The sequence below is a fragment of the Macaca thibetana genome, chromosome 13, assembly GCF_024542745.1.
Source record: "Macaca thibetana thibetana isolate TM-01 chromosome 13, ASM2454274v1, whole genome shotgun sequence".
NCBI lineage: Eukaryota > Metazoa > Chordata > Mammalia > Primates > Cercopithecidae > Macaca > Macaca thibetana.
In genome coordinates, this window is record NC_065590.1 from 2,135,275 (window position 1) to 2,147,825 (window position 12,551).

Genomic DNA, 12,551 nt, shown 5'->3' on the forward strand with positions numbered 1-12,551 from the left:
CCCACCACATGCGGCCAGCAGCAAAGGGTTACAATCATTCAAGTTCCTCAGGGCTTGAGAAGGGGGAAACTCAAGTGTCATATTCCCCATCCTTGTGCTGAAAGGCCACCTCTGTTTACTCTCACGTCCCCAAACCCATCTTGCTGGAAAACATCAGATGCTTCACCACGTGCAAAGTTAATTTCCAGTTCCAGTTCTCGTGGGAGCCCCTGTCCTCGCCCAGTGACAAGAAACCTTCACCTTACCAACATTAATTCCTCTGTGCAAATAAACGTAGAACTTGAGCATTACAAGGTGAAAATTATGTTGTCTTTCAAAGCAGCTCTCTCCATTCTACTAGTTGTTCTTGTTCTTGACAACTACCAACGTCAGGGGGGCCTCTTCCTTGGAAAGTATCGTCCCCACGTGGGATCTTAGAATAGCCACCCACACGTGGGAGGGAAGCTCCAGGGTTGTCCTGGCCTGGTCTGTTCATTTTACAGAGACTGAGGTCCTGTCAAGCCACTGCCCCAGGCCCTTCCACCAGCCACAGGCAGGACAGAGCCTGGCCCCAAGACTCTCATTTCCCAGGGAGACTCTAGTTACCATTCTTGCATTAGTTGCCAAAGTATCTCCCTTTTTTTGGTACCTGTGTGTCCTTGGGGACTCCAAATGTCATTTCAGACATCAGTTCCTCTCCTCTCTTCCCACCTCCCCTCCATCTGCCTGGTAAAATCAGTTTCTGGGAGAAGTAATTAATGAGGTTTACTATGTAAACACCCCCAGGCATTTAACATAGGTAGAGCTCTGGAGCTAAAAGAAAGACATTGATCTAACAGAATTTCAGGCATTGAGAAGGAAGTGGGGCGGCCGGGCGCAGTGGCTCAAGCCTGTAATCCCAGCACTTTGGGAGGCCGAGACGGGCGGATTACGAGGTCAGGAGATCGAGACCATCCTGGCTAACATGGTGAAACCCCATCTCTACTAAAAAATACAAAAAAACAAAAAACTAGCCAGGCGAGGTGGCGGGCACCTGTAGTCCCAGCTACTCGGGAGGTTGAGGCAGGAGAATGGCATAAACCCGGGAGGCAGAGCTTGCAATGAGCTGAGATCTGGTCACTGCACTCCAGCCTGGGCGACAGAGTGAGACTCCGTCTCAATGTCTCAAAAAAAAAAAAAAAAAAAAAAAAAAAGGAAGTGGGGCAAGGCATAGGGAAGAAATGGGCACCCCCATCAGGCCCCTGGAGCTTGCATCATGTAAGGCTCTCCCTGTTCTTCACGGACAGTTGTGCCTTTCTGGTCACTGAAATCCACATGAAATTGCCAACTTTCGCTTTATTTGCTTTGTGAAGATCAGGAAACTTAAGCCCAGAGAGAGTCAGTGACCAGTCAACAGAACACTCAGCCTGCAGGTGCTGGAGCAGAGACTCCAACCAGGACCTGACACCTTTCCACTCTGCCTCCTCCCCCTGAGTGGGCATCATAGATCCCGTCCACATGCAGCAGCTCTCACTGCTGCTGGTTGCAGGTCTGCTTTGCAATCCTGGGTGGGTTTTGCCCTCCTCACCCACCCACCAGCTCTGATGTCATCCAATTCCTTTGCCGCAAATGCAAATAAATCTGGTCTCAGGATGTGCCCTCATGCAATTAGCAGGAACCAGACTACGCTAAAACGCTGGGCCGACTGCTTGGTGCCTAGAGCTCCCTGAGGAGCTGCTGGTGGCAGCAGAACACCTCCATCCTTGGGATTGCCTCCAGATCTTCCAGGCACACAGGCTGTGACAGGGCCCCCGCCCAGCTGTCTGCTGCCACACCACCACCCCCATGCCATCTGCTCGAATCCAAGGACCTCTGCCATCTCCTCCTGCAACCAACCTAGGTGCATTGGAACATGCATCCTACCTTTATAGTATACAGAATATGAAGAGGGAAAGGGAATCGTAGCTTCTGGACTGCAGCAGGGCCTCTGACAGGGTCTTTCACGTGCACGCAAATGAGACGAGAGCAGGTTTCTTATGCGTATAAGGGGAGAATTCAATCAGATGGTTTGAAAATAAAGAGCCATGCCTATGGTGCAGCTGTATGGATTAGAGCAATGTCTCTAGTGGCACGCCACGGGGCGCAGTCCTCAGCCATCCTTTTAATTTCATTTTCTTCTGTGCCATATATGAAAATATAGGGCAGCTTCATGGCATGGATGACAGCAGGTTTTGAAATGGGATGGAATAACATTGGAATCTCGGCTGTACCACCTGGCTGTGGGACCTCAGTGAAGTTGCCTAACCTTTCTGAATTTCCATTTCCTCTCTCACAGGGTTGTTGTGTGGATGCAATGATAAAATGTACGTGGCTGGCATACAGTAAAGAGCCACTCAATGGCATGTAGTTTGTGTATTGTGTTTGTGAGTAGAATGGTGTTGGAAGGAAAGGTGAGTGTGTTCCCTGCATACCAAGGCTTCCAACACATCGAGAGACTTGGATCAATGGGAAGGTCCAGTACTTAATTCCAAAAAAATCAGTTGCACATGCACAAGCCGGGGTCCTCTGGCTGGCAGCAGCCCGTGTTACAGGACTGCTTTGGGTTTTCGCTGATGGTAGCTGGTGACCATCAAAAACCACCCAAAACACACAAAGCAACAAAGGGCTTCCCAGAGTGGGTTCCAGTCACAGCAGGGTGGCCTCAGTCTCCCTGCCCAGTCAAGCAAGACCCCAGGAACTTGCTCATGGGAGAAGGACCATGACAAGGAAGGGACTTGACCACAAGGAGGAATGGCTGGGTAAGCTGGGGGTTCTGGCCTGCAAACCCACAAGTCGCACAGGTTCTGGTCATTGAAGGTAGAAGATCAAGCTACCCGACTCCCTGTGGTTCCAGCAGAGACCATAGCCTCAATGTGGGGAGGCCGAGGGAGGGAAGAATCTGTGGGCAGGTGGGACAGTCAAGAGACGGCCCAGACAGACCGGGGCACAGGAGTGAACTCCCTGCTGCTGGAGAAGGCAGGGAGGAATCTGTAGGAGAAGCAGCAGCCCGGCCACCGGGATTCAAGGACTCTGACTTCTAATCAATCACCAGGGAGAGAATGAAGCTTTTCCCTGGTGTTAATTCTTGCCTCCTTGTTAAGAAGGCTAATGAGGTTGGAACAGGTCACGTGATAGAATTAATTTGTCTTGCCTGGGCTCCTCAAGATTCATAGACTGAAGTGCAAATCCCTAGAGGCTAATGCCTGGCTGCCTTTTAATCAGGCTGATCAAACTTCAGCCCAAGGGGGTTTAAAAGAAAGGCAAATATTCCCAGACACATTCCTAGTTTTTTTCCAGGCAATTCAACCAGACTCCGCTGGTGTGACTGGTGCTTGTACTGAGTTTCGGGCACCTGTCCTTTCCGGGATCACACTTTCCACAATGGATTGCACAAGGGGGTCACCACACCTTACCTCTGCCTTGCAGGAGAGAGAGCCTAGTGTTTGGCAAAAGGGACTAGGGGAAGTGGAGTCCCATTTGAAAGCACTGTACAAATTATTTGAACTGCGTGTAGAGGGCTAGGCCAGTTCTGCGCAATATTCCAGGGCCTTCGTGTTAACCAGTGGGTTCCCAGGAAGGCTGCCAGACAAGCCCACAAACAACTGCCTAGGCAGTGTGGCTGCAGCACACGCAGTAGGAAGGGAGGCTCAGGAAGACCCCTAAAGAGCGGGTATTCAATCTGGCCTCAGAAGATGAAATTCAGTAGGCGAGAAGCGTTGGAACCAAAATCCTCGTTCTGGAGTCATTTTATGGAAGCAGCTGCTTTGGCTTGAAATGGCAAAGCCCCGGGACCTCTCCCCACCCAGTGCTTTGATGAGGGCCAGGCCATCATGTACTGCCACCTCCCCATCCCTTCACCTAGCCCTGGACAGTAGCTGCCTTCCTTGCTGTAAAGGAAAGGCCACGTTTATACCAAAAGCCAGAATCCATCTGCAGGAGGCAAAGGGAAGTGGGGAGCCCCTGGGATGAGGATCTCTGAGGGCGGCTTTCTCTGTTAAGCAGAACATCTGACCGTCTCACTCCTGGCTGTGTCCAGGAGGCGGATGGGCTTGAAATCAATCCCGCTTGCTGCATATCTGATTTCCTAGAGCCCACTCGCCAGGCGAGGAGACATCGTCAGCGCTGCAGCCGGGGATCACCGTGGAGACCAGAGGACTGGCTGAGTCCGGGCAGGGCTCCTTCACCGGCCAGGAGCTTGCCAGGTAACCGACCGGCTTCAGTCCCTACCTTGGCCTGGGGGACGCTGTGGCAGAAAGAAGGTAGTGACCTCTTCAGAAGAAGGGCTAGATGGGGGTGGAGCTGAAGATCTGGAAAAGAAAGGGTCAGGAGCAGAGCAGCCTGAAAACTCTCAGTGAGTCATTTCCTCTTGGGTCAGCTGTTCTGAGTTCAGAAAAGTCTAAGGAAAACTGCCTTTATCTGAAATTGCTTAATGAAAACTGACATTGAGGTGCTTGCTCAGGTTTGGAAGATTTCAGAGCAAAAGCCAACCGGAGAAGGTGGTAAGAGCAGCCAGCCGTGGGAGAGCTTGGATTCGGTGGACGCGGTGGTGTGCTGAGGGTGATGGCGATGAGGTCTGAAATAGCGCTGGCAGGGTCTCCCGAGTGCTCGTCTGGACCCCAGGGCAGGTGTCCCTGCAAAAGCATTTGTTTGCAAGATTAGTAAGACTCCAAGCTCTGCCTCCCTCTGATAACATCCGTACTCCAGCTTCAACAGCTGCCCCATCCTGAGGAAGTCATTTCGCCCTTTCAAGTCTCCTCTAAAAATGCATCTAACAGTGCCTACCCCACAGGTGGCTTGAAAGCTGCTTCAGAGCCAAGCACCGACTCACGGCAGGTGCCCGGCAAACACCAGGCTCATTATTTCCCTCCACCACGTGGTTTTTTCCAACGCCAGAGTTCTGCATAGTCATATGTTCTACACTTTTTACTTCATATTATCGCAAAAGAAATTCACATTATCTATTTATTCTTCATGCTTTTCATTATGAAGGCTACTGCTCCACCGTTGTTTATTAACTAGTCCATTGTAGCGGGCATGTAAGTGATGTTCAGTGTTCGCATTTTACTAATAAACAGCTGTCTTAAGGTTCTTTGTTCATAAAGGGAAAAAGAGAACACCTGTAAGTCAGCTCTGCAGGGCTGACACAGGGTGTGTTGTAAGCTAGCAACGCAAGCTATCTCAGGGAAACAGAGCCCGTGGGGCTCGCAGAAGGGGACCTGAGGAGGTAGCCACCTTCCCCCTCCCATTTTCTCATGGAGTTTCATGGTCTTTGTGCTTCTTTCTGCATGTCCCCTCCGTTCTGGCTCTTTCTGTTCCCATATCAGCCGGCACAAGGCTGAAAACAGCCTTTCTCATGTGACCATGAGTTGAAACACCCGACCCCGTCTTCAAGTGGCTCTCAGTTCAGAGGCCTGAGTGGCTCTCTGTGCATCCGTTGTCTGTCCTAGTCCCATTGTCTGAGGCTGGAGGAGGGAGTATGACCTTTGTTCCACCCTCTCGGCAGAGGAAGGGTGTGGGTGCAGGAATTATCTGCAGCAGAGAGGCTGGGCTGGGCAGATACCTCCAAATACGTCTGCGGCAGCAGCTGTAAGCATCTGCCTACTGGGATATTTTCTTAGTCAGTGTATTCCCTTAGGCTAAGGTCATAAGTGTGTGATTAGGGTCAAGGTATGTGACAATTCGTGGCTTAGTTCCAGGTTGTTCAGTACTGACTCTGGCTGGGGACACCCCGTCCAGGGGAGGGCACTGCAGATGCCAAATCAGGGATTTGGCAAATCAGGGAAACCAGAAGCTGAGAAACAGAATGGAGTCTCCGGGCCTGTCACCCGCTGTTCCCCTCTGGCAGAGACACCAGCAGCAGCAGGCAGGGTGGAGGGAAGGCACCTCTCAGGCCCGTGCGACTCAGATGAGCTCTGGGGGCCGGTACTACGGTCGCAGGTGTTGTTACTGCAAGCTCCAGGCAGGGCCGGCTCCGGGAGGGGGCCCAGGGCAAGTTGCAGAGGAACCTCCCAGGCCTGGGGAGAAAACTCTAGTTTGTACAAGAACACACCAATAAGATAAAAGCTTGGAAAAGACTCCAGGCTGTGCCTGGATGCCTGTTCCTTTAAGCCTTGCTCTATCAGATCTCAGGAACTTCTAAATAAATAAATAAATAACCTTGCTCTCGATGTTGTCCTCGTTTGAAACCCGCATTGCTTTACTCTTCCTGGGCTTGGCAGTCATTACAAAGAGCTCTCCACTGGGCAAAAGGAGTGAGCTAATTGCCCGTTTGAAGGATCATGCCTTAGGCAGAGTCCAAGTGCTACAAGGACAAATGGTAATAGAGTGTCCCTTTCTGGGGAAGCCTGCCCCTGACTGCAGGCTGGAGGGAGAAGGGGATACACGCTCCCCATGGGACGGAGATGCAAACGAAGACCACAGGGCCCCCAGCACCCACGCCCTGCCGGCCATCACTGCTTCTGCCCCACCCCTCGAGGCAGAGAGAGAGAGAGGGAAGGACTGGGGGTTGGAGGTGTGGGGGGCTTTTCCTCTCCGTCTGGCTCAGTGCCTGTGTCGCCTTCCAGGCTCTCGCGCCTCATCTTCTGGCTGCGCAGGTGGGCTGTCAGGCACGTGCACCACCACGACCAGGGACTGGACCCTTTTCCTGATCGTTCCCGTGGAGCTGAGCTTAAGGAGGTGTCCAGCCAAGAAAGCAATACCCAGGCAAACGTGGGCAGCCAGGAGCCAGCAGACAGAGGGAGAAGGTAAGGAGGGGAAAAGAAGACGGGGCCTCCTGTGCCTGCTGGGGCCAGGCAGGAAGCCTCTGCTTTGCTCCATCCTGTTTGGATGCAGCACAGGTGGCCTGGAACGTCATCCCTGTGAGCTGTTCCTTGAAGAAAGTGTTTGCTCTTAGGGGAGCATTACATGCTCTAACAGCCTCTGCGGAGTCCAGGAGGCCTTGCAGGAGGAGAAAACCCTTGAACCAGAGCCCCCAGCCTCATTTGACCACTCACCTCATCCTACACAGAACCCCCATTAGGGTCCCCTGGAAATCGTGTTCTCAGAAACTCATCAGGGGATGCTGGCCTTACCCATCTCTCTTCACCAAAGGACTTGCATCCTAGACTCACTATGACCCATCTTGCTCAAAAGTGGGGTCTTTTATAGCAGGAGCTTTGGGGGGTGTCTAAATGGTATCCACAATTTTATGTGTAGGCACGCATGCATTTTTCTGGGACGAGAGTCTACAGGTTGGTCAGAATTTTCAAGGGGAGCCATCTGTGTCCCAGATCAGGTTGAGAAATACCAGGTGGGGAAGGGACAATGGTGGGAGCAGAGTGAGGTGGGGAGGGTGTTTGCTTTCTGGAGGGAAAATCTGCATAACTGGGGCCTCTGCGCACCGTCGTGCATCGCCCCCACCCTAACTGGGAGATAAACCTGACTGGCACCCCCTTACACAGACACAGGGCTGCTGCCTCCCCTCCTGACTTGTTCGTGAGAAGTCTCCCCAGCAGGTGGTCTGCAGAGAGACCCCTGGGTCAGCACAGGTTGAATCAATTGTCACTGAACAGTAGAGCGTTTCTTTAGGACACTGGTCTGTCTGGAATGGAGGAGAGGTAAGACGTGGAGGGGAAGTTGACTTCCCCTCAGCCTCCCAAACAGGTGGATTCTCACCCAGAACCTATTTTCTAGGGGGTGGGAAAAGGGGATCAAATAAGCATGATGATTGCAGAATAGTCCCTATATAATTTGCTAGAGAAAAAGCTACCTGTTTGTATGTCAGTGAGGAGAAGATGGGTTCAGGTTTGGAGCTTCTCAAATGGGCATATGAGGGTCTCTGGGGTGTGAAGGTGATGAAGTCTCAGGGGGAAACCCAATGGATCTTTCCAGAACATCCATTTTCATTCCACATTTGTGTGGGGAGTGGCAGTGGGTATTTGCATGTCATAGATGATGCAGGGGACGGCAAAGAGCAAGGGCATTTTTAAGATGGAATGTGAGAGTTCAAGGCCACGTCTCACCAGTGACTGCTTTAGGAGACCCAGGGAAAGGTGTGAGAATCCCTGGCTGAGACGGGAAGGGCAGTTTTCACATGAGCTTGGACTGCAAACCCTTGGGTTTCCTGGGCTGTGGAAAGGAGGCTGGGGAAGGCCTGGGCACTGGCCCAGACAAGTGCAGGGAGGTCCCAGGTTCCCAGGACTGGGCATCCAGTACCCTTGGGGGACACCATAGACAGAAAGACAAGGAGACAGACAGATAAGAAAGAGGACAAAGTGGAGAAAGAGGATGAGGGAGGAGGGACACAAAGGTTTCTCAGCAAGCCAGCCAGACCGGTCTAATTCCTTTTGGACAAGCAAAGACTTCCTTATTTAAATTGACCAAATTACCTTCCTACATCCTTAGAGATTAATGTTAGACTCTGTCCGTTTCCGGATGGGACCAGACGAATGGAGCGTTGAGCTAGGACCACATCCAGGGCAGGCCCCGCCCACCTCACAGACACTTGTTGGATCACTCGTGGGCAGGGTCAGCATAGGCAGACGGACGCGATGGAGCGGATAGTGTCCGTCAGCCAGCAAGGCTTCCTAGGGGTGAGGATTTTGAATTTTTCTGGAGGCAAAGTCTCCACGGCAAAGCCAAGTATATACAGAGGCAGGTCCTAGTTCTCCTGTGTGGGCTTGGCTTTGTGGGGTTACGGGCACAGAGGCGTGGTGAACACAGCCACTGCACCCCCACAGAGCTGAACCTTCCCTCCTTCACAATCCCACGGCCGTTCCAGTTCCTGGGAGATTTTCAGATGAGCAGAACCAATCCAGAAATAAGCGGTTACGGCCATATCTTAGACGGGGAGAGGGAGATTTGGGCAGGAGGAGCTAAGGTCATCAAAATAGCATTTATTTGGCTGGACATCCAGCATCATGGAAGAGGTGTCCTGGGCGTCAGCGGGGGTGTCACCTGCCTCAAGCTCCAGTTCTCAAGGTCTCCTATGAGGGGTCTGCAGTGCCCTGCGAGACCACCTGGCGTTTTTAACCCAGCCATGTTGAAAGTGGGTTCTGGCGGTCAGAGATAATACCTTTTGCTATAGAACATCGTGAAGTACTGCAAAATTCAACTTTAAATAAATATCCAGTTTGTGCAAAACCAGCCCTTACCTTCAACCAGATTCTCACATAGACCAGGGGTGTCAGGCCCTGGAGTTGTAAGATTTGGGGAGGTAGGAGAGGACAGGAGGAGGATAAGCTGGAAACAGCGACGATCCTGCCTATGCTCAGTTACTCGTCCTGCTAATTGGAAGAGGCCTTTGCAGCTGAGGGAGCAAGTCGCTGTGGCTGCTGCTGCAGGCTGCGTCCATCCCGGGGCAGAAGGTGAAAGACCTCCTCCACCCAAGAGGCAGGGAAGCGCTGAGGGCAGAGGCCACGTGGGGTCCATTTCTGTGCCCCTCTCAGTGCCTGGCACGTGGCCCCATCCAGGGTAGAAAGGAAGGAAACTGAGTGGAATTTGAGGCAGGGAAGCTGGAAGGAGTCAAATGGCTGAATCTTCATTTCTTCAGAAGCCTCAGTTTAGCCATGTTCACCCTCCCTTCCCCCAAGTCTTTTATCTGAGCTAACCAATCACAAAGCATTTTGGCCTTGACAATACCACCCCGTATTCTTCAAGCTGTGAGTGCAAAGGCTGGAAGCAGTGGGATGGGGTGGGGGTTGGGGGGGGGCCATGGTAATCCCCTGGGGAAATGGCCCCAAGGACTGGAAACCAAGTTCAGACCCTTGATATTCTCTCTACTTCCCCGCAGTGCCTGGCCCCTGGCCAAACGCAACACTAACACCAGCAACAACAAGGAGGAGGAGTAAGTACCCACACGCCCTGCAGAGCCCTTCCCAAGCCTGGTGCCCTCCACCCCATAGAAGCCCCAGCTTGGCCTCTCTCCTTGGTGCTCCAGCTCCCCACTCCCAGAACACCAGTAGAATATTTTAGAATCCCGTTCCTTTCGTTGGAACTCCATCCCTGAGGACAGAAGTGGGGGAGGGATGAGATCTGTGTGACTTCTTGGGGAAGTCGTCTGATCTCTTTGGCTCTCATTTTTCTCATCTATAAAGCAAAGGAATTGGATCAGATAAATGCTTTAAGTTGTAGCATCTATACCCCGATATATCTGAGGGTGCAGAACCGGAGCTCCTTGACAGAGCAGTGGAGATTCTCCTTAATGATGAAAAGGCATTTTCTTATTCTACAGCCTCAGGCTCTTAAGTGCCAGTGAAATGTCCTTGTTTGTTGTTGTTGTTGTTTTGTTTTGTTTTTTGTTTTTTGTTTTTGAGATGGAGTCTCGCTCTGTCGCCCAGGCTGGAGTGCAGTGGCGCGATCTCAGCTCACTGCAAGCTCCGCCTCCCGGGTTCACGCCATTCTCCTGCCTCAGTCTCCCGAGTAGCTGGGACTACGGGCGCCTGGCCACCGTGCCCGGCTAGTTGTTTTGTATTTTTAGTAGAGACGGGGTTTCACCGTGTTAGCCAGGATGGTTTCGATTTCCTGACCTCATGATCTGCCCGCCTCAGCCTCCCAAAGTACTGGGATTACAGGCGTGAGCCACCATGCCTGGCCTGAAATGCTCTTGTTTTAAGGTCAATTTGGGCCAATTTTGGGGGGGTAATCAGAGCAGTGGAAAAAGGCAATTTAAATATGTCCAGAGAATAGCCTCTTGAAAGGGTGACCTGCTGTAATTCCTTTTTCCGTCACCAGATACTAAGGTGGCAGATTAGGGACAGAGTGGCACTATTGGGGAGGGGGAGTCTCACTTGGAGATTAGGGAAAAAATATCAGTGTCAGTGGGAAATGCTGATTTCGTGACTTCCAACTGACAGAGAAATGTGTCAAGGGTTTTTCTTGCTATTTCTCTCTTTGTTCCTCAGATAGAACTTTTTTCTATTTTCTCCATGAAGGAAGCATGTCTTTTGTTTGCATAAATCTGGACATCAAATCCAGAGACCAAATACCATCCATAAAGAAAAATGAGATGATTTTCTCTACAAAGCAATAGCTATAGTGATCTGTGTTAGACTTAAAGCCAAACCTGACACTAAACACCCTTGCAGCCCAGTCTTTCAGGCAGGGAGAGGCTACAGATACTGAAACCATGGACAGAGGTCCTGGGGGTTTCTCGACATCTTTGTCCTGGGGCTGGGGTGTGGGCAAGGATGTGGGTGGATAGCATGGGCTGCACCCAGCTCTTCAATCTTTCAATAAATGGGCTCACTTCACGGGTCCACTTCGAAGCCAAGGACCAAGGGACAAAACTGGAAACTGTCCCAAAATGAGGACAACTGGCACACACGAAAATTATTTATGAACACCTTCCCTGACTCTTCCACTCCGTTTTTGTCATTTTCATATGGTCTCTTTAGTCCTGAATAATTTTCCCTTCCCCATCAAACTGTTCCCAGCCAAAACCAGCAGCATTTTGCAGCTCTGTGTAGGGTTCTTTTGGGGCAGTGCTGGGTGGATTTGGGGATGTAGCCAATGGTGCTGGGTCTTTCCTAGGCCCTCGGCAGTTTGGTAGCCAGAGGACAGGTGAAGGCCCGTAATCAAGGGCCACAAATCTTGCACAAGGCAAGCTGAGTCCGGTCTGGTTAAACTGCAGGGCAAAGCTCACCCAATAAGCTTGAGGGCAGCGCCGTCTGCTGGTGACTTGACGTTAAGACTCCAGTGGCTGAAAAGAGACCGGGGTTCACATCACCCTGGAGGACAGAGGGGTAACTTTCCTTGCTCTTTTCATTTAATGATTTTAATCACCTTTTATTCTAATTCACTTTATTGAAATACTCTTGCTGAAAACTTGGAAAGCAAGAAAAGCACACAGGGGCATACACACACAAAAATCGCACTTCATGCTAACCGTGGAATTCCATTCTCAGAGATAGCCCCACTTAACATGTTGACAAATACACTTCCAACTTCTTCCTAAGCATATATATTGAATAAAGAGATCGATACAATATGTTTTATATATACATATAGTTGTTAAGAGCATCTGTTTCCCAACTCAGTTGCCTCAGAGCTTTGTGACCTTGGACGGGTGTATTAGTCCATTCTCACATTGCTATAAAGAAACGCCTGAGACTCGGTAATTTATCGGAAAAGTGGTTTAATTGGCTTGAGGTACTGCACGCTGTGCAGGAAGCAGAGCAGCTTCTGCTTCTGGGGAGGCCTCAGGAAGCTTTCAATCATGGCGAAGGCAAAGCGGGAGCAAGGAGTCCTACACAGCAGGAGCAGAAGGAAGGTGGGGTAGGTGCTTTAAACAACCAGATCTCAAGAGAACTCACTCACTATCTCAAGCAAAGCACCAAGGGGTTGGTGCTAAACCCTGAGACATCCACCACCATGCCAGGAACACAGATTCAAACCATATAAGCCGGTTACCTAACTTCTCTGTGTGTCTGTTTCCTGGCTTATGAAATGAGGATTGTAATAGTGTCTTATTACAGGGTGGGAGTGAAGACTAAATGTGTTACTCTGTAAAGTGCTCAGAACAGTGCCTGGTACATAGTAAGTGCTCAATAAATATTGGCTTGTGTGGTAGGCAGAAC

General features: G+C 51.0%; 1 protein-coding gene across 1 annotated transcript in view; it reads left to right on the plus strand.

Moving 5' to 3' along the window:
• Positions 1–12,551, plus strand: part of CNGA3 (cyclic nucleotide gated channel subunit alpha 3) — an 86,569-nt gene that overhangs the window by 61,998 nt on the left and 12,020 nt on the right. Inside the window, exons 3-5 of the mRNA XM_050755100.1 lie at positions 4,086–4,199; positions 6,561–6,740; positions 9,767–9,820. Of these exons, the coding sequence (XP_050611057.1) occupies positions 4,086–4,199; positions 6,561–6,740; positions 9,767–9,820 (348 nt within the window). The remainder of the gene's footprint in view (positions 1–4,085; positions 4,200–6,560; positions 6,741–9,766; positions 9,821–12,551) is intronic.